General features: G+C 41.5%; 1 protein-coding gene across 1 annotated transcript in view; it reads left to right on the top strand.

Moving 5' to 3' along the window:
• LOC138296717 (cytochrome P450 2K4-like) overlaps positions 1–27,181 on the top strand; it is a 304,271-nt gene that overhangs the window by 84,268 nt on the left and 192,822 nt on the right. The window contains exons 2-4 of the mRNA XM_069236118.1: positions 16,782–16,944; positions 18,084–18,233; positions 26,588–26,748. Of these exons, the coding sequence (XP_069092219.1) occupies positions 16,782–16,944; positions 18,084–18,233; positions 26,588–26,748 (474 nt within the window). The remainder of the gene's footprint in view (positions 1–16,781; positions 16,945–18,083; positions 18,234–26,587; positions 26,749–27,181) is intronic.

Below are 27,181 nucleotides of genomic sequence, written 5' to 3'. Positions count from 1 at the left end.
GCTCTAGCAAAGAGGAAGAAGCTAGACTGCCCATAAGTTATACGCCATATAGAGGGGCTTGTATGAAGTGGAAAAAATTACCCAGAAGAACTCTTTAATGGATTAGTTAAATATAGGGCTAATTATATTGTTTGCTGCCTGTCACCAGGGAGGACTCCAGAAGAACTATTAGCATGTTTTCAAAAAATGACCACAGCTGTAGCACATAACTTAGTTTCAGACAGACCATCCAAAGAGCACCAAGGGAAATCTTGGTTTAGCCATGAGTGCATGGTTGCCCTCAACGCCCTAAAAAAACCAACAGCCCAAAGACCTTGCAATATGGTAGATATAAGAGGAGCTAGATGGGCCTATAAGCAAGCTTTAATAAGGAGAAAACAAGAAGATAGAAGTAAGGCCTGGAATGACCTTGAATAAGGAACAAATCTAAAAGATCATAAACTCTTCTGAGAAACTTTTAATCAGCCATTCATTTCAGATCTCCCATCAGATTGGATTGAGTGCCTTATTAGTAAACAGAATTGGATAAATCATTTTACTGCTATTTTTAATCCTGAATCACTTCCCCTAGATCAAGGGGGAGATAATGGGATACTGCTCGTTGCCATAAATGAGGATTGGCTAGCTGACCTAGTTGATTATTCGTCAGTTGTGAAAGCAATTCAGTGCACTGTCAATGGTAAGGTCCCAGGTCTGGATGGGGTCACAATAGACCTTTATGAATGTAATATAGACTTCTGGGACCCGTTAGTGACTGCGTAAGGGAAACCTTATGGACTTGTGGCAGGAGTCTGTTAATGTTCCCTTTTTTAAAAAGGGTGACTGAAATGTACCCTCTTGTTACCCCCAAAAAGCCAGGAGAGGTTCTCTTTATATGGCATTGATGGCTCTCTCCTGCGCTTTTGATATAGTAGATCAGGAGGTTCTTTGGGATGTAATGGGCCAGGCAGGAGTAGATCAATTGTTGTTGGATATAGTCACATGCCTCCATACAGGCACATTGACTGAGGTCCATTACACTTTTTCTGGGGGACTGAAAAAGGCTGATTAGGGTTTTCAGGGGTGTGAGGCAGGGTTGTATTTTAGGTATTTTTCAGTTTTTGTATATATTAACTCTTTAGGCGCTTTTTTAAAGGCATATACCAATGATGTACAGGCAGTCCCTGTTCTATTATTATGAGGATAATGCTGTGTCATTGGGTTTAACGGCCAACAGCTTGCAAAAATTATTAAATGGGTATAATGACTTCATGATAAATTTAAAGCTTAAAGTCAATTATCAGAAATCATTTGTAATGGTTAGTGGGCCTAGAAATACCAAAACTAAAAGTTTTAAAGTTCTAGGGATCCCGATTCGGGGGGTACCTTTTTTAGCTACCTGGGAATCCTTTTTGACATGAAGGACTCTTGGGAGAGGCTGGTGGTTTAAAAAGTAGCAAAAATGCGGGCAGTCTGTGAATTAATTTTTAGGCTTGCAAGTAGGCTAGGTTCCAAGACAATTAGAGAAATGCTGCAGTTATATAGGAGCAAATGCCTTTCAATTGGCATATGTGGTTCTGGTGCCTGGGGGGTGTTTCACTAAGGAAGTTACAGGCTGTTGAGAGTAAGTTTTTATGTCGCCTCCTTGCATTGCCACAAAGTACCGCAAGTTTTATTACCCATCTCGAACTGGAATGGGGTTTTAGAGGAAATTATGAGTATGGCCCCTTTATTACTTTGGATTAAACTGTGCAGTAGCCCGAGGGCTGCCTTTTCCCGGGAAGTGATAGCAGATTGCTTATGATTCATGCTATTACTTGGCTGGAGTATGTGAAGGATAATTTTTATAGCCTTGGTTTGAACTCCTTTTATGATTCCTCATGAAGAAAAGCGTTCCAAAACAAAAGATAGAGTTAAAAGGTGCTTTTTAAGAAGGAAGAGCGAATTGCAAGGTGCCTTAACATGGAGTCTGTTTTGAGTTATATGCAGATTTTTTATCTTTCCGGTTCGATTTCGTATGTACTTTGGTTAACTAACACTCAACATAAGTTTTAATGGACATGCCTAAGGCTCAATACAGTGCATCACCTTGTTGCCTTCCCCACTGCCGGATAAATAAAACCCTTTTTCTCATTTTGACCATGTGACGATGTTGCCTCACAATCTACTGTGCACTTTATTTTGTTTTGTAATTTGTACTGTTCATATAGGGATCAGTTTACAGTATTTACCCAATTTTAAAGCACAAGCACTTTTGGTCGCATATAGATGGTTTTAGTCATATGCAATCTGCAGCACCTCTAGAGATCTACGTCACTGCTATAAACTTTATTAGTGCTGCTATCAAATTACAGAAATCTTATAGTGCATACTTAAGTTGGTTAGTTATGATTAATTAATGTTGTTGTTTGATGTATTTTAACTTTGTACGGGCTTGGGGTTTGATTTTGTAGCCTCCTCTATAATTTTTTAGTTTATGTACAGATCGTTGTGTCTTTTTTATTTTAATTTATTGAATGAACCTTTTATTTTGTGTACTTTTATGGTCAAATTGAACCGAATAAAGATTGTTAATGAATGAGAAGATCATGTGAAATAACCCTGAATAACTCAAGGCTCCCCCAGCAAACCCACTCCAGAACATAAGAATAATTAACACACTGTTCTGTGTTGCATGTGGCTTGTTTAGTTTGAAAAGCCCCTTGTTCATTTTGCGTTCAAGGGCAGTATTTCAATTTGTTGTTTTCGATTTTCTTTTAAATGTTCTGGTTTCATCCTACTTGCAGTTTGTGTTGGACATAAGGGTGATACCAATGGATGCCTCTGAAAAGCTATACGTTTCTAAAAAGTAAATTAAACTTTAAATTCAGCAAGTGGTCATTTGTGTACATAACTCTAGCTTTTCCCAAAGATATTAGCTGTTGAAATAAAAACAAATTAGTAAGACAAAATAGTTATTTGTGACAACATTTCCATCTGTAACGTTTTTTCTACTTACAAAAACAATATACAGTCACCTATGGTAGACCCTTCTGGTTGCAAGGATCCACCAGTTTGTAGATTCTCCAATAACATGTTATTTCCTGAACAAACACTGAGCTGCAGCTCATGATGAGTTTTCAATGCCCACTGTCCAAACAGTAATTCACATGGCAAAATATAAAGAATAGAAAAAGGGTTATGAATGAAAACTAAGAATTTCTGAAATGTGCACAGGGTACTGAGTTTAGAATTAGTTGTTATGTGTACAATTCTGAATTTGGAATAACCCATACTCCCAAGTGATTCAGAGGGCATTTTTCTAAATATTTTTCTTTTTCTACACTGGCTCACATTCGAAAGTCATATGCAGAGAAATATTCTACTACTCTGTGTTCCCTCACGTGACCCTCCATCATCATATCAATTAATTTTGTGACAGGAAATGTTGATGTCTTCGATCTGAGTTTGTGGCCCGTTGTGTCACAAGGACTAGGCTGAGCCGCATGTAGGTTAGAGTTTTTATCAGGATTGTTGGAACACTTGATTGAATTGATCTAGTTTTCTCATTAGTGCTGGGATGGTGGTCTCTTGATCAGTAATGAAGTATAGTATATCATCGGCAAAGAGGGCCTATTTGTTTTCTCTGCCATCTATTGTCTTGACATGGATTGTGGTGTTATTTTGAAAACTAGCCACTAAGGGTTCCATTGTGAAGGTGAAGATGAGTGGGGATAGAAGATGCCCTGCCAAATGCTTTCTCAGCGTCGAGGAAAAGGAGAGCCAAAGGCTGCTTTAGACTTTCAGCCACTTCCATGAGTGCCTCTGCTAGCCGTTTGTTGTTGTCTGCCTGCCTATTATGAATGAATTTGAATTTGTGCGGAGCTATAAGGGAAGGCCCTATGTGACAGAAAAGTGCTACGAGGATTGGTGCAAATACTTTCATGTCCCAATTCATTAGAGCATGGGCTTGTATCGAAAGCAGTGTGTAGGGGTTTACCCAGCTTCTAGCATAGAATCAGTGAATCAGTGACCACTCTGGGTGTCAGAAAGGAACTGAATGCCTTCACCTGCGGTTCTATTAGTAGGAAGGCGTTGGCCTTATAGAATATTGCTGAACACCCATCTGTGCGTGGCACTTTTCTGTGGGGAGATTTATTTATTGCTTTCCGTACCTTGTCCAGGGTGATGTCTTCTTCGAGGACATGCAGCTCCTCATCTCTATTCGAGGCAGTGTAGGTAATTATCTTGATGGTGGTCTTTAAGATGTTGGGCCTGGTGGAGAGCTGAGTAGTAGTGGTGAAACACTGATATTATGTCAACCACCTCTTGTCCCCTTTGGGGTTGGCGCATGTCCCTATCCCACAGTGGGCTACACCCACCCCTTTATTGTGTTTCAATTTAAATTCTGTGATGATTTGAGGGCCTTCTACCCTCCTGGCTGATCCCAAAGTAATGATCCACTAGGTAGAGAATCATATACCGTTGGTAAGGGGAGATTTTCTTCTTTCCAACAATATCTCTCCTATTGAAAGCAGTGCTCGGGGACTGAAATATAACCTTCAGCAGAGATGCAAGTGAAATGAGATTTTTCATTTCACTTTCAATTTCAAGTTCATATCTTCAATGCACATTGATCGTCACCGAAAGAAAACTACCTCTACTGTTGAGAAAGCTACTATCTAGAACCCCAACCTGAAATTGAAAAATGGGAAACCATGGACTGCAAACACCAGAGGGATTCCCTGTCCTGGGTTCTTTGATATGCACTCCACATTAATAGAACCTGGCAAAGAGTGCTCTTGACCTTGAGGTCACATCAGTAAAGCCCAAGTGGTTAACTTGAAACAGAGCAGGGTGAAGCATGCCCATTCACAGTTAAACATAAGGGGAGACCTGAGAAAAGGAAAGTTTTTTTTATTTAGGCTGCTCTGCTGCCAATAGGACACCAGCCCAGTGGAAGGGTGAGAGGGTCACAGAACCAGTTGGGTGTAGCTGAGGAGGAGTGGACTGCTCACTTCCCTGTCTACTCCCCTGGCTGGTCCATAGGCTTTCCTCATGGGCAGAAGCCTGTCCCTGCTTGGATTTCCTTTAGAATGGTACAACATTGGATAATTTTGAAACAGGCAAACAGAATGAGCTTCAAAATTGGAAAGAGTTGCCCAAGGAACTTTTTTCTCATTGGTTAGGGGGTATCCAGATGTTACCCCAACCAATAGCTTGTAAATCCTACAAAAATGACAGACACCTCACCTATAACTTAGCAGAACACTCTCTGGACCCAAGACTAAGAAGTGGACTCCAAGGCACAGTTGGCTGACCTCATATGTGGCTACAGGGACAGACCAATCAGACAGAAAGCTTTTTTCCTACAAAAGTGCCCACATGACCAATGGCAACCAGCTGTGAACTGGATCCTGCTGGGGGCTTCTGCTCTAGTGAGTCCTGGCCTCTGGTTACTTTCCCTTAGGTCCTAGGAGTTATAGAAGTATCTAGGAGAAGCTGCTCCAGAAACTCTGAAAAAGTGAGACTTGGAACTTTTTTTGGACTTCTAAGACCTAAGGAGCACCAGTGGAACCCCGCATCAAAGGTGTCCACTTTTCAATGCATACAGCTTCAGGCTTGCTCCACTGGGGGATTTTGAGCTCCAAAAAAAAATACATTTGAAGTTAGAAACAAACCAAGGTACAACAAGTTTGGGACCTATACAGTCAAATGGCCTGATGCTAGAGCTTTGTTGACTGTAAAATTTACATCTTTCTTGCTCTGAGTTTTTCCTACCAAAAGCTTCAGAAGGGCCTCATCCAGCAGCCATCCATCTTCAAGAGCACTTCAGTGGATTTCGCCGGCAACCCTGCCTTTCCAAAGGATTTGTGCGTCCGTTTCAGAGACTAAGGGCCTGATTTAGATTTTCAGTTATTTTTTGTGATAAATTCTTTATATTTTCCTTTCAATGGATGAGCATTGTGAATGTAACACGCTTTTTTAAAATTAATAAGTGGGCCAATTGCTTTGTTTTGTCTATTTCTGTTTTTGTTTGTCTAAGCTGTCTGGCTCACTATTACTCATTGAAATTCTATTATCAATATTACCTAATATACGTGTTGTATACTTTCATATTGCCCATGGTTCCACGTGTTGTTTGGGCTACCCTGCTGCACATAATCTCTCTTTGGATTGGACACACTTTTTTTTTTAAATCTACATGCAGCAGAGGCTGGATGATATGGCAAATGTGACAAATCCATAATTATGCAAAAAATAATTCTGGGGCAGAATCATATAATTCCGATGGCCACAAATATAGCTGAAATTCACCTGAAAATATTTGAATTGAGGTAACCGCCTTTATATTTGCATTTTAAGTTGGTCTTACATATACAATTTATTTCGTAAATCCATAAAACGTATCTAATAAAAACACTTGACAAGATAAAAGTAAAAAGAACTACAAATAGTAAAACTGGCAAGAGTAATAAAAAAGAAAAAAAATCAGACATAAATATATATTCTTTAGTGTAACAATTCTTTACTTTTAATACTCACTCATTATTGTTGTAAACTTTATTGCAGCTGATAAAAATCTAGAAACTGCCACACTGGTCAGGGCGTGTTTAACATCAATAGAAACATATTTGTATGCCTGTCGATGATAATGGAATCGGTTTTAAGTATGTTTTTCCTAGAAAATTCGTAGTCTTTGCAGAAGGAAATGTGCATGAGGGTTTGCAGAGGGGTATCATTGCAGGGGCAATGCAAGCTGGTTTCTTTCCTTCCACCTTTTAGAACTTGCAGCCTTTCTGGAAAAAAAATGCCAAACCTACACCGTATTTAAAGGTGTCTTTCTCATGGTTAGATCTTCAACTTCAGTACCGCTGTATACTGGGATAACAAAATAGGGGTTTGCCGATAGTTTAGTCAATTCGAAAGTCTCCCTCTCTGAAACAGTTACTTGATTAAACAAGCATTTGCAATGCAATAGGTCTCACATTTGTTAGAGTTAGAGCTATTGGCATTGTAAATGATAATGTTTTTCAGTTATGTGTTTTGTTGTGTATTATATGTATATGGTGTGTAAATATAGTTATGTGTGTACTATTGTAATAGTTAGTTGTTTATTTGTGTTTTGTAGAATTGTGTGTTGTTTAGTATATTTGTGTAATAGAATTATTTGTTTTGGTGAATAGATAGTGGTGATAGTAGTAGAGAATAGATTGATAGGACGTAAGAAAGGGATAGGCAGCTTTAAGATATAGTTGTTACTTATATTGAGAAAGAGGAGCAGTAATAGTGTGAGAGCAAGAGAGAAAGAACATGGAAAGAATCTTACAGATGTTAAGTGAGGGGCTTTTTTGTATGTTAAAGAATTGCTTAGAGGTGGAGGATAGCGTGCGTATGAGTGAAGGAAAGTTTGAAAAGGGAGATATATAAGTTGTGTGTGTAAAGTATTTCACCAAATCGCTAAAGCTACATAAAATACGGAAAAGAAAGCCACACAGTTTTACATATGACAGTTTGCAATTTAAAAATAAATAAGCTGAAAATATTGCTGCAGTTAATTTCATAAAAGTAATGTATATACATAATCAAAAGACAAATAAGTAAATAAATTGTATGTAAAAATGTGAGTTTCCTCTCCACAAAAAATAAAGCAACACCAGTTTTATGAAATAAGCTTTTACTACTAAAAAAAAAATAATGTTGGCTTTTTGGCTACTTTGACAATGTAAGCTAATTGTAAGGGATTTACATTGATTAAAAAAGAGGGAAGATTGTGCCTAAAAGTCTGGAGTAGGGTGAAACATTAAAAACATTTCTAGACATGTTGTGAAAGGAAACAGGGACGGGATATTCAAGCCCAAATGATGGTTGTAGTAAAGATCGCTATCTTTGTGTCTGCTTCATATGTGGAATACACATTAACTGAGTTGGTAGAAACAGCAGGATGTCAAACTTCCCACCCACACACACACTGTAAGTCACTGCTGAAGCCAACCATGTAGAGAGAAGAGCACATTTAATATAGTAAAGTCAGAAATAATAAGGGAATCTAAACACAAGAATTTACAAAAGTACAACTTGTTGGAAATTGCACAGAAGTGGGTTAAATGGCTATTACTGTATTTTCCGTTTAGTGAAATGATTTGCTATTCAGTGCGTTAGTGAGATTGATAATTAAGCTGATAAAGCTTTTGCAATGCTTTAATAATAAGAATTAATTTCTACCAGCATGAACGCTTTTGGTGCATTCGGATAACGAAAGACGGAGTAAAAATCTTACTGCTCCTATGACAGCTCCTTAAGAACAAAAAAGCCCTCTGATCTATATTAAGATTTAAACTTATAAACTGCAAATAAAATGCATACACATTTTTAAAAAAAAATACGCTACAATATAAGAGCACTTTCTTTTAAAGTTCCCTTTAATATACTGCTTTCCCACCACACTCCGTAGTATTTACAAAAAAGTGCCATTCATTATGCACCAGTTCAACAAAATATAAACACGTTGCTTCCAACCCAAAAAAGAAAATCGGAAACTCACAAACACATTTTCAATTACAAACCCAACCAAAACAAAAGCTGCATGCACATTCAACAAAAGCAAAGAAAAAGAAAATATAGTTCCAAACCAAATACTTCAACACATTGGGGGAAAGTTTACAGTAGTTAGGCGGTGCTGTGTAGGTATTACCAAACAACTATAAAAGGAGGAACTAGACCCAAATTAACCACTACAAAGGAAGATTTTTTACAAGACAATCAAATAAACCAATGAAAAGCCAGTGGGCGGACTGTCAAGCCACATACCAATTATTAAATGTCCCGGAGAGACAGCTCATGCGCTGCCTAGGCTCGACCCAATAAAACGAAAAAATTTGGTTGTCTCTAACCCATTTACTTTGTTTTCACAGTCAGACATAATAATGAGTTCATTCATTCATGATAGATCACTTAAAATCACTGCATTTAATGATTACATGTAAACAATAAAACGCAGCATTTTCCTAAGAACAAGTACAATGTTAAAACCATGTTAAGAAAAACTGTCAGCAGTACTTTTTAAAAAGGAAATGGTATTATAAAAGGCGTTACAATGTGTAGAATGTTTAGAATGTCATAAGATAAAAAGCGAAGTTTTAAAGCAAACGACGAAAGAGTGCAAAGTGTTTGTGGTGCAGCATGTCTAGACACGAGGGTCAGACTGTATTTGCTTATGCCTTTTGAGAGCAAAGAGTTAAAGCAAACAGTGTGAAAGTGCAAAGTGCTGGTTGGACAACTGATAAAATACATTTGGCTGCTAATTCATCCAAGGAGTTATTTATTATGGTAAAAAAACTGGCTTCAAATTCCTCTAACACCACCAACAACTTTAGTCAGTCCTGATGTAACATAGTGGCAGAAGCTTTCCGGCTTAAGGTAGAAGATGTCTACTCTAAGTTTGCCATCACGCCTCCTGCGACTCAACCAACAGATAACAATGTTGTACACGATAGCTCTGACATAGGCGCACTTCTTGCACCTGTCAGAACTGTCAGGAATCCAGGAGTCATCATAAATGACAAACTTTCCCTTCAATGTCAAGTCAATGGATTTACATCAGCTGCTTACTTCATTCTTAGATTGATCAAGAACATTTTGCTGTTCCTTCCGATCAATTCTCGAAAAACGGTTGTTACTGCCTTGGTTCTATCTAAAATCGATTATGCAAATGCACACTAATTAAACACTCATCAACACGTTTGGAACAAACTTCAAACATCACAGAATGTGGCAACAAGAACTCTGGCCAAGATTCCGAAATATCATTCTACTTTTTCTGCCATTCGGCACTTACATTGGCTCCCAGTTAGAAAGTGTATTCTTTCTAAGGCTCTTTGTATCGCCTATAAGCCGCTGCATGGCAGGGTCCTGCCTTTCTTCGGGAGAAATTTGTTTGGTTTGCACCCATTAGACTGTTGAGATCTAGCCTTACAAAAAAACTGATTGTCCCTAGCTTTCAGTTCCATTGCCCTTGATTAATCTTTTCAGGAAGGCATTGAAAACATGGCTTTTTACCAGGAATAAGGCTATTAAGATGTTCATCCAGGACTCAGGCTACTAGGACTTTTCTCATGGCTCTCAGCTAGCACCATGACGCCTATTTTGGCATTCGAGCTCTCTATAAAAATAATTAACATAACATAATAAAGGCGAGACTGTCTTTGCATAAATCCTTTAAGATGTTCGAGGTGCGGGGGCACAAAAATGGACCAGGGCTCTGAACCCCAAAAGGGGAGAAGAAAAAGTGGATAGGTCACGCTGGAACTGAGCAAGTGTCTTCCTGTTGTGACATTCAGGAGTGCTGATCGAATAACGTCTGTAAATTTCACCAACCTTGCTAAGGTCATTGGAGAGTTGTTGGAGAAACTCAAGTATGAGGCTTTACTGCAGGTTCTTATTCCATAGGCCTGGAATAAGGGGACTAACAGGTGATGACGGTTGCTGGCTGGTTTAGGGCAACAGAACAAAAGATGGATGCAGGATTCTCTGCGATAGTTACATAGTCTGCAGGATATTGCCTCTTCCCGCCTCACCCAGGAGGGGTTGAAATCCATAATAGGTATGGTGAGGAGCCTCATAAAAGTAATTTTCCTGTGTGTAGGGACTGTGAGGTCTTGGTGGAAGTAGGGTTGAGATTTCCCTGGTGTGTAGGAGGCACCCAGTGCCTTTGGGGTGGAGCTGCAATGGAGACTTTCAATATCTAAGGCAAATTAGATTTTCTTGACCTGCGCATTCAATGCTCTTTTCCAGGCTGAAAATGGTATGTTTGGGCAGTGTAGATTACCGGCCTTGATTTTCAAGCTTCTGATTTCCTCTGCTAAATATGCTTGACATGGGGGAGTCCTCCATCTCGAAGATAGTTTCAAGTTGTGCTTTGAGTGTGTTGTCAGTGGCCTGCAAGGTCCTGATGTATTATTTCAGTAGACCCCCTTGGCATTCAACTTCCGTTCTCCCGAGGCCCAGCTCCAGTCTCAGCCTCACTCTTCTGGCTTGCCGGTGTTCATAAAAGATTTCTTTGTATGCTAAGAATAATGAGCTCCTGAGTTTCATTTCCAGCATGCCAGGGAAGGCTAGATGGCCTTAATTTAGGGCTGCTGGTATCAGTTTCGCTCTCAGGACTGTTACCATTGTTTCAGCTGTTGGGCAATTCAGGCTGCTAATGACTCCAGCGCCCTTGCTTCTGAGATGCTTTAGATGGGCCATAGGCTTGGCCTCTTCCGTGAAACAGGCCCCTAGATAGTTATAGTTGGCAGCCGTTGTAATTTGTAGGTCCCCAAGCTGCCAGTGTCCTTGTTTCTTATGAGGGTATTTTACAAAGATGACAATTTCTCTCTTTCCCCGGTTCACCTGAAGTTTGTTCGTCTGGTTGAAACTGTGGAGTGCGTCAAGAGCTCTCTGTAGGCCTGTTGTTGGTTGGTACATGATCACAGTGTTGTCTGCGTACTGCAGAATTGGGAGGTGCACAGTTCCCAGCCTTGGTGTGACTAGGCTAATGCCTTCCATTGCCACCCAGGTCGACCTTATAAAGATTGAAAAGTAGAGGGGCCAACACACAGCCCTGTTTTAGTCTGTTGTTGGTAGGGACCTCTGCGGTTGCGCTGGTGGGGCCTGATTTTATCCGGACCCAAGCAAAAAAACAAGGGTGGTTGTTTGCTGCATGTGGCACTGTGCAACAGGCATGCTAGTGCTATGAAAATGTTCATTGTGGAACTTTCTGCCCTAAACCCAGATTGGAAATAAGGGCAGATTATTTTTTTCTGTTATCCACGTCTCCAGCTCTTCCAGTAGGATGCATTCATGTTGAGCAATCTCACTTTTTATGGATCAGGAAGAGAACTGACTCCCTCCATGAGATCATAATCGTTGCAGTCGTGAGGGCATGGTTGAAGTGTGGGGTGGGTATCCCTGTCCAGAAGTCTTGAGCTGTTTTAAGGACTGAGACAGGGAGGCCGTTGGGTCTGGAGGCATCGTATCTCCTCATTTTACTTATGGTGACTATAACTGAGGCCTATGTGATGGGGAATGCTGGTAGCGCATGGCAGTCTGAGGCAGGAGTTGGCTGGGTGGGTATTATTTCGCTTGCCTGTATATAGGAGCTTAGTGTAAGCAATCCACTCCTTTTTCACCACCCCATTCTCCTTGGTCTGGGTAAAGTTGCTGAGACTATTTATTTGCTCCCAAAAGGAGAATGTTTCTCTCATTGTAGAACAGTGAAGATCTTCAACCATTCATCTTCTGTTTTTTCTTTTGTTGCCATACTTTCAGCCTGTAAGCTCCTGTGTATGCTGAAATCTTTTGCCCGGAATAGTTTTTATCACCTTGTCCTTTGCCTCCTAAGGCCCTTCGGAGTTTACGCTGAATTGTGACCAAGTCCTTGATTGTGGTGAGAAGGGCTTATGGGTCAAATGAAGGAATTTCTTATCTGAGTGGGTCTCGATCTGCCCCCCAGAGCAGTGTGGAGGTCTGCAACAATGTCCTCAAAGTGCGCCAGAGGTGTGAGCGTGCTGAGTGACTTAGCTGCTAGCTCTTTATCTACAATGCTATTATTTAGTTGTTCCCCAAGGTTGACTGTCCATTTGATTCTGGGGCGGACCTTTTGGTGTTCTTCCCCATTTGGTTCACCGAGATGCAGTAGTTGAAGTGAAGCCTTGATGTCTAATTGCAGAGTTACGCACAGAGATCTGTGGACACTTTTGCCCCCATCATCAACTTTGAAGGTACAGAGCTTTGATGTCAGTAGTTCACTAATAAAAATGTAGTCAATGGTGGATATGTTCCTGAAAGTAGGAGGAATTTGACATTGCAGTTCTTTAGCTTCTTTTTGGAACTGCGCAGACACTAGCATATAGTTGTTAAGGAAGCTCTGAAATGGTACAGCATCTGAAGATGGCCTAGTTAATTTAGTCTGACTGCCCAGGGCCCTGGTGTTAAAGTCTCCAGCTGTTACTGGTATATCAGAGTCGTATTTATTTAATAGCTATTCAGTTGCAGGTACAAGAGAGTTTGTGGCCTGTTTTTTCAGGTGCTGTGCAGGGTTGACATAGCAATTAATTAGCAGCATTTGGAGAGGTTGAAGGTCACACTTTAGGTCTTTGACAAGCAAAGCTTGGAGTGTGTGAGAATTGGTGAATATTGCAGTGGCCTTTATTTTTTGGGCGTGCTTGACAAAAATGGAGAGTCTTCCAGATGGTCGTCCAAAGATGGTATGCTTTATTGCTGGAGTAGGAAATTCATACTAGCCTTGGAGCATTGTTGTTCTGCTGGCCCAGGTATCCTGAAAGCATAGAATGTCATCTTTATGGAGGTACTCAAGAGCTGAATTGTCATCAGTGATTTTCTTGAGGTCTGCCACATTCCAAGAAATGATTGTTAGATGTGGGCTAGGGACAGCCACCCTGGGATGTTTTGTTTGCCTTGAGTCCAAGAGTTGGTGGTGTTAGGGATTCCATAGTTGGGGAACCAGGGCGGGGGGGAGCCCCTTGTATGTATTCATATTCCATTTTGGCTTCCCGGGGATAACCAACCCTTTGAATGTTTGTGCATGATATTTTGCTTCTTAAGCTCAGCTTGATATTTGGGGGCTTGTACAATGCTGTTTGTCCATCACAAAAGAGAGTAGGCCCTCCTTTTCAGTGACTGGGCCTGAAGCACGTATGGATATTTCTCTGGTTGATTTTGTTTAATGTATATCTCCCATTCCACAAAAAGGGCCACTTCCTTGAGCTTTGACTCACCATGGGTATCTCCAGGGAGTTTTTGGAACCTAACCCAGGTGATATCATCTGAGTCGATGTGGGTCACGAATGGTATATATTTGAGTAGGTGAAGTATGTTGGCCCTGTTAAAGATGTCACAATGGCGTTTAATATAGTTTGTGGTGATTAGCACTATTTCCAATGCTCCCTTGGTCACCTTACAGCCACTGGTTCCTGTACTAGGCCCCAGTGTGCCAGAGGAATGTTAGTTAGTTCAGTGCCCGGGGCTTCCACTGTTGAAGACACGATTTGAGTGCGGACGAAAATTGCCAAAGCAATGGGCTGTCTGTGAGACAGTGTAGTCACATTGATGGAGGCGCAGGTGGGGTGCCCGAAGGCATCTGTGCTTGGCTCATTGATTAAAGTGGCCAGAGTGCTTGCATCCATCCTCTCCTTGTTTATCAGTTGGGGAGACAGAGTCTTTGGGGCCGCACCAGGATCCTGCCCTCCCCTGTTTGTCTTTGAGAGTGGGGGTGTCTGAGTGTCTGGGTCTTTGACTGCTGGGTCCTTGGTGTTGTTCCTTTTGTTGATGTGTAGCCTGATGGGAATATTTGAATCAGCTGGACAGGATCATTTTCTGCAGATGGATGACGATTCTGGGTGGTAATGAAGGACGTTACTCTTTTAGTCCTTCTGGCCCTTTTGTGCTGCTTTTTTATTTTTTAGCTCTCCTGTAGAAAGGCGTGCCAAACTCTAATTTGCCTATTGTATATACATTCCAGGCGTGCTTCTCGTTGTATTTACACATCCCACATTTGTTAGAGCACCAAGCACGTTTTTACCTCATTTGCTCTTTTCTTGCAACACTATTTCTCACAATGTATCATTTGTTTCAACTATAAAACTAGACAATGCATATAATTAACTTTTGATTTTTATATTAGGGACCACTGTTTCTTTTGACACATTGTGGCCCTGATTTATGATTTTTTAATGCAACGTAAAGCTGCGCTGAGTGAAAAGGAGAGGGCACTAATGCACAATATATATGAAGAAATGCAGCATTCCTGTTCTCTCTTTGCATTAGTGGACTCAGTAGAGCCTAGCACCATTGCTGGCATCCTTGGGGAGGTGCCTCTGTTACACGCAGGATTGTTGCCCTAAGGAAAGGGACACCTTTTCTGCACGAAAACAGTCCTAGAGGCACTTTACCCTAGGTGTGCTGCATAATGCTGCATACTTAGAAAGAGTAACCAACAAAGGGGGAAAAAAACATATTTCTCCTTGTTGTGCCTCTATCGAGAAGGCGTACAATTCAGATGCATTGTTAGGTCTACCAGTTTCGGCAAATATGGCAATGCTTCATAATACATGGGCAGATCCCTGGGAAATCCCACACTTCCTCATAAAATACCTTTCTAGCACAATGTAACGCAAGGCAGTGACTTGTGCTGCCTTGCTTTACACCAGATTTACCAAGCCATGCAGGATGCCTCTGCGTGGCATGGTAAATTTTATTCTAGGTTTGCATTGTCCAGTGTTGCCTTGCATGGTGCAAGGGCAACGCAAAATCTTGATACTTTTGGACCCATGTCCATAGGCATACTTTTGGTTGTTGTTGCATGGAAGGGAGTGTGGGCCTCAGAGTATTAATGCATGTGTGCCGTTTGGGGAGTGGGTATACTCCACTGGGTTAAAGGTCTGTCAGCTGTTTGCGTGGAAGGTGCATACTCCACTGGGATGATTGTGTTTTGTTTGTGTGGGGAATGCGTACTCCACTCGTTTGGATAGTCATGTGATGTTTGCATGTAGGATGTGTACTACACTGGGTTGAAGGCCCATTTGTTGTTTGCATTGAGGGTGTGTACTCTACTGGGTCTTACTTCCATATGTTTGTTTGTGTGGTGCTTACTGGGTAGAAGGCCTACATGCTCATTGTCTAGAGTGTGCGTTCATCACTAATGTGATGGCCCATGTGCTGTTTGCGTGGATGGTGTGTACTCCACTAAGTTGAAAGCTCATGTGCTGTTTGCATGGAGGGCGTGTACTCCGCTGTAGGGAAGGCCCACATGCTCTTTGTGTATAGTGTAGGAACTTCACTAGATTGTATTTCTGTGTGCTGTCTGAATGAATGAATTAATTAATCAAATAATTTCTTAAGCGTACTACTCACCCGGTGGGGTCTAAAGGCGCTGGGAGGGGAGGGTTGCCGGTTACTGCTCAAAAAGCCATGTGTTAAGGTGCTTTCTGAAGGTTAGGAGGTCCTGGGTCTTGCGTAGGTTGGTGGGGAGGGTCTTGGCGGTGAGGTGGGAGGAGGATCTGCCGCCGGAGGTGGTGCGTTGGATGCGGGGAACTGTAGCGAGGGCGGCGGAGCGGAGCTGTCGAGTTTGTATGTGGAAGTTTACTGGTTCGTTGAGGTAGGCCGGTCCAGTGTCGTGGAGGGCTTTGTGAGCATGGAAGAGTGTGGAAGAGTATACACTGGGTGTGGTGCCCATGCATATTATTAGTGTTGATGGTTATATTTGGTTGTGTGTGCCATGTGGATGCATTTTTCTTTTCCCTGTGTATGTGTGTGTGTATGTATGCTTGGGTATGATGCCATTTGATCTGTGCGAATTTGTATATTGTCGTGTTTAGCTTTTCACTAAATTCTAGTACGGTGTCTGGTCTCTAAGGTTCTATTTTTGTTTTATTGTTTCAGTATTATTTGTGTATTCAAATACATTTTGTTTTTTTATTTTGGCAATTATGTGTTCTGTTCTAGTGTTTTGTTATGTTCTTGTGCTGTATGATAGGAAAGATGTGTGATATCATGTTTTCTGTTCTAGCCTAGTGTGCGTTCTATTATACCCTGGTGTAGAGTTGTAATGTAATGTAATGTAATGTATGATGCCTTTCATCTGAGTGTTCTGTCCCTGTCGGTTTGAGTTTCTTTCTACAGCTGAGGTCTGGCTCCTGGTGGGGATTTCTTACTTGTAAATTGTTATTTAATAAAGACCCTCGTGGTGCACTTCCTTGCCTCCTGGGTCTTTCTACCAGCGTGCATCTTCGTGCCCCAACTTCTAAAAGTGTACTTTTTTTTAGTTATCGAAGAAATATGGACCTGTATTCAGCATTCAGATGGGCATGAAAAAAGCTGTTGTTCTAGCAGGTTATGAGACGGTGAAGGATGCCTTAATAAACCATGCTGAGGAGTTTGGAGAACGAGCAAGAATCCCAATATTTCAAAAGATGGATAAAGGAAATGGTAAATTAGCTTATCTTTTGTTATTGACACATTAGATACAGTTTCTTAGCATAACATTAGAGATATATATGACACACAGAAAAGAATTCGTTAAATGGCACCATGTTAAGGTAAATGTGCATAGCACTAATCTGTGCTGAACAGCAAATATGCAACGGCCAACTAAGCAGAGCTCCCTTCTCCACTGCAGGCAGAACACACTCAGCTTCCTCACAAGGGCAGCAAAGCACATTTACAGTGTGGGAGGGCCTGAACCTTCTCCTTGCCAGCATCATCTGACATAGTTTCAATGAGGGCCTACCTCATGCACTGTTCCCAAATGTTTTGTGTGGATGATTAAAAACCTCCGCCTTTTTTAACCCGAAAATAAACATGGCCGAGACTTGACTAGCAACATACACAATACAGGAACCTCCCAACTAGTGGATGAACCCAGCAACACAGCGACACAGCGGGTCACGCGCCAGAACTGTTTGTCATAACAGGTTAAGTAGCAACCAAAACTTGGGTGGAGTGATCAATTTTGATCTGACTCACGTAGTTAGTCAACGTTTGTGATGAATTATTTTAGATATCTCATTTTCTAATTGTGCTTCCCATTTGGATACTGAAGCTATGTACCTAAAGGAAGTTAAGAAGAAATGGCCTTAGCTAGGTTTAGTGACCGCGATAACCCAGGTCAACATACCCCAACGCTGTTTTTACACTGACCTTAGGTAATAATTAACAGAGAACTGATTGTCTGATATTTGGAAATATATCTGCAGTGATCATCGAATAAACATCAATGATTGTGCATCGTTCCAAATGTTGGAATGCCCTATATTTAAATTTCCAACTTCAAGAGAACCATCTCGTATTATGAAAAGTCTCTTGCTATGTAAATGTTCCTTCCAGAACACAAGTAGTTCTGTTACATGCAACATTATCAGTATCAGAACAGACTTTTGGTAACTGATTGCTAAATAAAAAGGAGTTCTACCAAAAACAATACCTACATCATCACGTTAAGAGAACCACATATTGTATTTTCATTATATACTACTGATAGTCTGCTGTTTGTTTGTTCTAATAAGTCACTTTATCAGAGATCCATTCACCAATAAAAATTCCTTTATATTTTCTACCTCTTTACCTAGGTCTTATTTTATCTAACGGAGAGAACTGGAAGGTGATGAGAAGGTTTACAATAACAACGTTGAGAGACTTTGGCATGGGAAAGTCAACTATAGAAGACAAAGTTATTGAAGAATGCAGTTTCTTAATAGAGCATTTTGATTCATTCAAAGGTATTTTTTATGTGATTATACTAACAAATTTGCCTTAATAGACAGTACATGAACCCAGTGGGCCTGATTCACAAAACATCAGTCAGCGCAGTACCGTAACAAGGAAAGTAGTGTTTTCATCATTGGTAGGGCCCTCACCCAACTTAGTGGAGCCAAATCAACCCTGCATCCCTAAATTGCACTAAAGGAACCAGCCCAACGTCTCTTCTGCCTCTCTCCTGCCCTGTGCTCTGTTTTGAGTCTGATTAAAAATGTTATCTCAATCCAGAATTAAGAGAAAGGTCTGTTTTACGTAATCTCCTCTCGCCCAGACCTGCGTTTTCCCTCCAAAAGTACCCACTGCTGGGAAGCAGAGACAAAAGAGTATTCCCCTCCCCCACGAATCAGCAGGTAAATGCTTGGTAATGGCAATGGCGATTCTAGTCCCACCTCCTTCCTCAAGCAAGTGACAGCTCTCAAATTAGCATGTTGTCTTCTGGGGTCTTTGATATGCCAGCTGATACAGCACAGTAGTTAACTCACTAAACCAAACAGCTTAAAGGCTGAATCCATTAAGGCAGACTCAGAAAAATATAGGGCTGATTTACCGGATGGGTTACTCCGTCACAAACCTGATGAATATCCCATCCGCCCTATTACAATTCCCTCAAGATATAATGGGATCATAATATAGCCTTAGAACCCGCCGTAGCGGGCTCTACCGGCTATTAAAGGCCCACTCCCTGCGTTAAATGCCCGAGCCGATGGCGAGGGCATTTAACAAGGGAGAGGGACTTTAATAGCCGGTAGAGCCCGCTACGGCGGGTTCTAAGGCTATTAGAACATTCTGCCACTCAGGGCAAAATGTTCTATTAAAAAAAAAAAAAACACGGAGCCCGAGGGGATTAAAATCCCCTCGGGCTCCGTGGGGCTTTGTTCACAGCTGTTGCTGTGAACAAAGCGAACATTGGAATGTTGACGCTGTGGGCTTTTACCGGCCAGTAAAAGCCCGCTGCACTCCATTGTTTTCAATGGAGCCCCCAGCATTCCAATGTTCTAATACAGGATATCTGTCACACATGTGACGGAGTAACCCCATCTGTCAAACTCTAAATCAGGCCCTTAGTCTAAAGTAAAGCATGTTAAGGATTTTAGCTATGGCAAAGTTGACCTCTTATATGTATTACCTGTCTCACTTTGCCATTGCTGGAATCCTTATGATACTTTATTAAACATCATGGGCCCGATTCGCAAAGGAAAACTTAGACCAAAAGTCTAAGGGCCTGATTCACAAAGGTAAACTTAGACTTTTGGTCTAAACTTAGATGATGTCAGATGAGGTTTGTGAGTCCCTTTTTGCTTTCACATGCTCTTCTTGTCTGTGCTCTGACCAATTCGCTCTCTCAGACCGTTTGTCAGATAAATCATGAAAGGAACGAGAAGTGCATGTATCAGTATACTGATACCTGTCAGTTTGTTTTAAATTATCACAGTTATATAAATTATAAGAGCTCCGGTTGCAGAGACTCTCCCTGTTACTTTCTTTTTCCTTTTTCTTTATCCCAGTGTTTCTTAGAACAATCTGGTGCTTGCTTGGTATTGTGTTTGTCAGAACTGCCTTTAAGCTCTGGCTTATTTGGTCTGGTCCCCAAATTATCTCAACCTAAACATGTATAGGTTCCAGCAATAATCTTCCGAAATTCACACTCCTGGTCTACCAATGGAACCTGCTAGCGGCATTGGCATGTGGCCATTTCTGCTGCTTCCCTTTTAATATTTCCTAAACTAATTGAGGATACTGTGGCATAGTTTCCTATTAATTTCATCCCTAAATCAAGGGCAGGGTGTTAGACCTAAAAGCCTTAGGGTGGTCAACCTAACTTTTTGCCTGCCTCCCTCCACTTTCTGGATACTGTCTTTGCTGGTTTTAGGACTCTGCACACTTTACCACTGCTAACCAGTGCTAAAGTGCACAGGCTTTCTCCCTTTAAACATGATGACATTGGATCATACCCAATTGGATTTTTTATTTTACTTTTAAGTCCCTAGTAAAGTGCACTATATGTGCCCAGGGTCTGTAGATTAAATGCTACTAGTGGGCCAGCAGCACTGATTGTGCCACCCACTTAAGTGGCCCCTTAGCCATGTCTCAGGCCTGCTATTGCAAGGCCTGTGTGTGCAGTTTCACTGCCAATTCGACTTATCATTTAAAAGTACTTGCCAAGCCTAAGACTCCCCTTTTCTACATTTCTACATATAAGCCACCCCTAAGGTAGGCCCTAGGTAACCCATAGGGCAGGGTGCTGTGTAGACAAAAGGCAGGACATGTACCTGTGTAGTTTACATGTCCTGGTAGTGTAAAACTTCTAAATTCGTTTTTGCACTGCTGTGAGGCCTGCTCCTTTCATAGGCTAACAGTAGGTCAACCCTCATATACTGTGGGAGTGGTAGCTGCTGAACTGAAAGGAGTAGGAAGGTCATATTTAGTATGGCCAGAATGGTGATACAAAATCCTGCTGACTGGTGAAGTTGGATTTAATATTACTATTTTAGAAATTACACTTTTAGAAAGTGAGCATTTCTCCGCACTTAAATCCTTCTGTGCCTTACAATCCACGTCTAGCTAGGTGCAGTTGACAGCTCCCTTGAGCATTCACACAGACAAAGACAAACCCCAAACACAGGATGCCCAGCCTCACTTGCATACATCTGCATTTTGAATGGGTCTTCCTGGGCTGGGAGGGTGGAGGGCCTGACACTTACATGTCAAAGGGCAGTAGCCTGCCCTCACACAAAGGACTGCCACACCCATTACTGAGACCCTGGCAGAAAGGATTGAACTGAAAGGGGACCTTGTGAACCTCTAAGCCACTCTTTGAAGTCTCCTCCACTTCAAAGGCACATTTGGGTATTTAAACAGGGCCTCTACCAACTCAGACACTTCCTGGAGAAGAGAACCTGAACCAGAACCTGCAACCTGCCAAGAAGAACTGCCTAACTGCCCAAAGGACTCACCTGACTGCTTTCTGTGAGGGACTGCTGCCTTGCTGTTGCCCTGCTGCCTTATTGCTCTCTGGCTGTGCTGAGAAGTGCTCTCCAAGGGCTTGGCTAGAGCTTGCCTCCTGTTCCCTGAAGTCTCAGGACCAAAATGACTTCATCTCTGCAAGAAGAATTCCTTGTGTGGCGAAAATCGATGCACAGCCTGCCAGAAATGATACACAGCCTGCATTGCGGTGAAAAATTCACTGCATGCTGAACCGGAACGACGTAGCCTGACTTATTAACAAGAAGATTGACGCATGGCCCACTGGATCGACGCACAGCCGAGCCGGAATGGCGCAGCCTGACTTCCAGAGAGGAATCGACGCAACGCCTGCCGTGCAGTAGAAATTTCCACGCAACGCCCACCGGATCGACGCAGCCCGTGTGACTTTTTCCTGTCAGCGCTGGATTTCAAGGCATCGTCCCGGGGCGTCTGAAAACCCCACAACCCAAAGAGGATCCAAGACCGAGTGCCAGAAATCAACACAAAGCCTTCCCAGCATGAAAAATAAACAATGCATCGCCGTGTGCGGCCCGAGAAATTGACGCACACCTCCCTGTTTTCCATGCATCTCCTCCTCTGCGTTTTTTTCAGAGATTTCGAATGCAAACCAGGTACTTTGTGCTTGCAAGAGACATTTATTGCATTTAAGAGACTAAAGACACTTTATATCATTTTTACAGTGATATCTCAACATATACTTATTGCATCTTAATCGTTTTCACCTGCATCTTATCAGATAAATATTATATATTTTTCGAAAAACACTGTGTGGTGCATTTTTGTGGTGTTCTACTGTGTTATTGCATGATTTATTGCACAAATACTTTACACATTGCCTTCTATGTTAAACCTTACTGCTCAGTGCCAAGCTACCAGAGGGTGGGTACAGGATAATTTGGATTGTGTGTGACTTACCCTGACTAGAGTGAGGGTCCTTGCTTGGACGGGGGTAACCTGACTACAAATCAAAGACCCCATTTCTAACACAGGGGCAGCCCAATATTCATTCTGAATCTGTTTTAACACATCAGGCAAAGCAGTTAATGATGGTGTACCATGAGGTATGGCATATACTGCAGAAAAAACGGTACCCAATGTTGCACAGTCATCTATGGAGGGAACCATCCCAAGTAGCAAGCACATAGTGGGAATCCTATGTTTATCCTAGTGTCCTGTATGGAGAAACACTACTTCAAGCTGGTTTGTTTTTTGAGCAATCGAGAACAGAATTTCCTCCCGTCTGGTGGGTACCTTACCCATAATAACGTTGATAGTCACTGGTTATTTCCAGGAGTAGCAATTGTGGTCGGACAGCTTGAGCAGCACTTGCTGGGGCAGCTCTTAGCATACACATAACAAACTGCGTTAGACATCTGTATAGCAGACTAAATTATTATATAAAGGGCCCAGATCCCACACAGCTGAATTCTGTATGTTAGAATATGGTTTGTAGCCACCTAAAACTGTCCATGTGGCCCCATCATTACTGAGGGGTTCCAGCCTAACATTTTCTAAAATGTGTGGTAGGGTGCCTTGGACCCAATTTTGATATTCCTGTACAAAGTGCAGACAAAAATAGGTGTTCCTATAATGCTGAGGAATATTTAAGCCCTAATTCCACATATGTCTCCTTTTAAAATGAATAGGGCATCCTGGGCACACAAGAGGAACTACTCAGGAGACCTGTTAATTAAGTACCTGACCTATATATGTTGGTGGTACCATGTTATACAGTTCCTACTAAGATAATAGGAATGGCTATTGGGATGGCAGAGCTTCAGATTGCAGGGGACTGAGTCCATCCACACCATCAGAAGTTGTTGTCCCAATTCCTGGCTAGCTCACAGTGCCTAACTTAAACCCCAATCTTACAGGGGTAAAAGGTAATTGTGGCAACCATAAACATGAAACTCTGACTCCCAAGTAAGTCATGGAAACAGATCTTACCCTTTTGTTGTATTTCTCATGTATGCCCAGACAAAAATTCAAGAGAGATACGATATAAGTTTTCAATATATTGATTGAAACAATCATAGTCTTGCATAAAGAGAAAGAGCTGTGATAATTAGATTTAACAAAGCATGGCAACAAGCAGTACAAACATGGTAAAGAGAATAAACAACCCAACCATGGTAAATGATTTCTAGATGTTCCTACATAAGCATAGGTCTATACTGAGAGCATAGTGGATGTACCCCTCTGCCTCGGCCAGATCCATGAGGATAGCTTTAACCCCATACCTGTGGAACAGTGTCCGGAGTCAGCTTGTTGTGTAAATGGTAATCCTCTCAGACAGCTGGTAGATTAGCATCAGCAGAGCTGCTTGTCAAACACAGCATTCATCTCAGGACAGTTGCAGCTGGAGTGGCCCTCTGTCACTTCCGGATCAGTGCTTGGCTTATATAATAAAAGTGACACTATGTTAGATGCACACCTCTGATGCAATGATATATCTGGATCTCCGAAGCTGTCTCCCAAAGAGCAGCATAAGCATTAGAATATAGTGTACCGTGTTCCTAGCCTTGAACAGAATGTATTGATTATATGTCGAGAAAGGCTAACTAAAACAAGCAACTCGTACAGTATATTCAGAGAATAATATCATGCAAGCAAAAGTATGTGAAAGATCACTGCTAAAAAGCAATGCATCTAAAATGTGTAAGACATAAACTGTAAAAGAAGCAGCCAACACTTAGGGCCTCATTATGAGGCTGGTTGTCTTGAGACCTGTCCTGACCACCACCAGTTTGGTGGTTTGACGGCCAAACTAAGACTTTGGCAGTCGACCCGCCAAACGACCGCCATCTCCACCAGGAACAATGTTCCCGATGGGCTGACAGCAGTCCAGGTCGAAATCAGCGCTAAAGTCAGCCCCGGCCTGCTGATTACAACCTGGTTCTCCACCAGCAGAGAACAGGTGCAGGGGGCCGCAGTGGGGCCCCTGAACTGCCCATGCACTTGGCATGGGCAGTGCAGGGGTCCCCCTGCCCAGCACCCTCACAATGCACACTGTATGCTTTGCAGACAGTGAGCATTGTGAGGGTGCTTTTGCCCTCTACAGGCGGCAGCATTGCTGCTGGCTCTAATATGAGCTGGCAACAATGCTGCTACCACATTTCCGCTGGGCTGACTGGCAGAAACCTAAATTTCCGCCGGTCAACTCAGCTGGAAAGTCGTAATGGGCCCCGAGAGGAAGTAGCCAGTATGGCAGCAACCTCCCCATTGGAAGTTTGGCATATGGGTCATCCTGTCCACCAAACTCATAATCAGGCCCTTAGACTGTGATCATTTATTTTATCTTCTTGGCCACAAATGTCTGGCTACTCTGCTGATGCACCTTGCCTTCCCTACCAAATGAAACTTCAGAAACAATGTCTGTCTAACTTAAGGAACTTTTCTTAACAGCCTAAACTACTTCAGCCTGATAGTGGGAAGACTTGACACAAGAGACCTTTGGGAATGACCAAGTGTACTACAGGCTGCAGACAATGACTGGGGACAGACAGTTTTTCCTGGAATGAGGGTAGTTTTAGAAGCACATAATCAGAGTTGGAAGTGAATGAATTCCAGCTAGGATGTTCAGTGTTTTAGCTAGATTTCTTGAGACATCGGAGCAAATGGCTTTGTAAATAATACATGTGATTTTGAAAATAATCCTAGCTTCCATAGAGAAGCAATTCAAATTTATAAAAAATCAGTTGATTACTTTAGAGAGGGAGGAGAATTTACATAATTTTTAGAAACATTGTGAAAATCAAGTAAAAACGTATAGAATTAAATGTGGGTTGTTATCTATCAGGACCCTTGTACGTAAGGATACACCTCACCATCAAAAGTCATTCAAGATACTAGCTGGAGACTGGTTCAAGCATCAAATGCCTCGCTGACATGGTTGTAATATTGTTGTTAGACAATTTTCTGCTCAAACCAGACTGATCTGATTAATAATTATACAAAAACCACACCATTACATTCTGGTACGTATCATCATCATGAAGATAACAAGAAGTGTTGGAGTGTCTGAGAAGAGAGGCAAACTGCTCCATCCAGATACTTTAAAAAATGTTGTAGACTGATCATAACCTCATGCAGTCTCCTGATCATGGGTAGATAGAGTGGTGTTTACCTTTAATTGCTTGTGATGATTGTATAGGTAAGAGGCTAACCAATCATAACATGCACTTCCATTCTCTCCTTTATTATGTGAAAGAAAGTGAAGTGGTTTAGGGTACCAAAGGCCACAGCAAGAACAATGAGAATAAGTTGAGGAGAGTCACCTTCATCCAGGATGTTAAAGGCATTATCAAAGAACTGAAATGTTTTTTCTACTGAATCCAGATTTGAATCAGGATTGTACGTCATTGAAAATGCCATCATCAACTTCACAGCTCTCCAAGACATCTGCTAAAAAAATATGTCTTGTCAGGGAGCAAAAATGTTAATGTCTTATTGATCAGTTCTTTTATTTTAGAAGTAGGGTGGCCTGGCCTGTTTAGAACACTTTGGAACCTACCATGCCCAGTGACAACAAGTGATGTGTTTAGCTGTGTGACAGAAAATGAATTAGTAAAATAAATGCATTGTATGGGATTGGCTATGGACTTACTAAGTCCCAACTGAGTGATTTTCCAAAAGCGCACCTACACATCAGTAGCTTTACAGGCTGCAGTATAGTGCATCTGAACATTGGATTGGGTGGCGTGGGAGAATCCAACCGACTATACATGTTTTTAAAAAAAATGACAAATGGTTCATATCTTTCTTTGATGCTGCTGTGATGTGTTATTTTTGTTTTCAAAAATGAAATTGTGTTAACCATAGCTCACTTCACCGTCAACATGATACCCCATAAAAATAGAAAAATGCTCATAATCTTCTTAATATGTTCATTCCATGAGAATTGTAGACGGTTGTATTGAGTTGTATTCTATATGCTCCTTGTATCTGAATTTCCTTCATCTGATTAATCACATTGTGAATTTCATTAACTAAATAGCTTATGAATATGTTTCAAATCACCTTGGAGCATTTTGGGCCGTTCAGTAAAGGCGACTAGAGGCTGTAGAACATTTTTTATGGTATGGCCTGCTACAAATGTATGTACCTACCTCGCTTTAATTATTTCTTCTTGCTCGACTTTCTGTTTTTGACATCATTGTAGCATGAATGCTGTCCTTATCATTTCTATTATCTCACATTTAGGTCTTTAAACTTTATCTTTTGTGAACATAGTTACTCATTTATTTTATCATTATATCCACCATGGAATAGTAAAAAGACACTTTTTAGCTCAAATGATTGCTTACTGAGCTTGTGTTTTTCTCTACAGGGCAGCCGTTTGAAAACACTATGGTAATGAATGCATCTATTGCTAATATTATTGTGGCTATCTTGCTTGGCCAACGGTATGACTACCAAGACCCAACATTCATGCGACTACTGAGTTTGGTCAATGAAAATATTAGACTTCTCGGATCACCAATGGTTTCGGTAATTTTGATCTTCTTACCCTTTATACCATGCTGTTTTTTTTGCCATGTCTCTACTTCTTAATGGTTACTGTCCCTGGACTCTGTTCTTAAGCCAACAACTCTCTAAACAAAACAGTTCTTATGGCTTCCATGTGAACCCCCCCTTTTGACCTTCTTCCACCAGAACTGCTTCTTGTCCTACCATAATAATTTCCATAATAATTACCAAATGTCACTTAGTGGCACATTTCTATATGGAGCACCGTTTGCAGTTAGGGTAACCACTTCCTTTGAGGTCATGACAGACACTGTCGGACCTGTAAGCTTCAGGATGGTCTACCCCCAAACATTCTACTACTCCCTCCTGTTTGCTGAAATTTGTTTCTGTTGGCCTTAGGACTCTGTGCACTTAATTGCTACTAAACTGTGCTAAAATGCTTATGGTCATTTAC

This window comes from Pleurodeles waltl, chromosome 5 (genome assembly GCF_031143425.1).
Source record: "Pleurodeles waltl isolate 20211129_DDA chromosome 5, aPleWal1.hap1.20221129, whole genome shotgun sequence".
NCBI classification, from domain to species: domain Eukaryota; kingdom Metazoa; phylum Chordata; class Amphibia; order Caudata; family Salamandridae; genus Pleurodeles; species Pleurodeles waltl.
The sequence above is the reverse complement of the archived record's forward strand: the minus strand, read 5'-3'. Positions and strand labels throughout refer to the sequence as shown.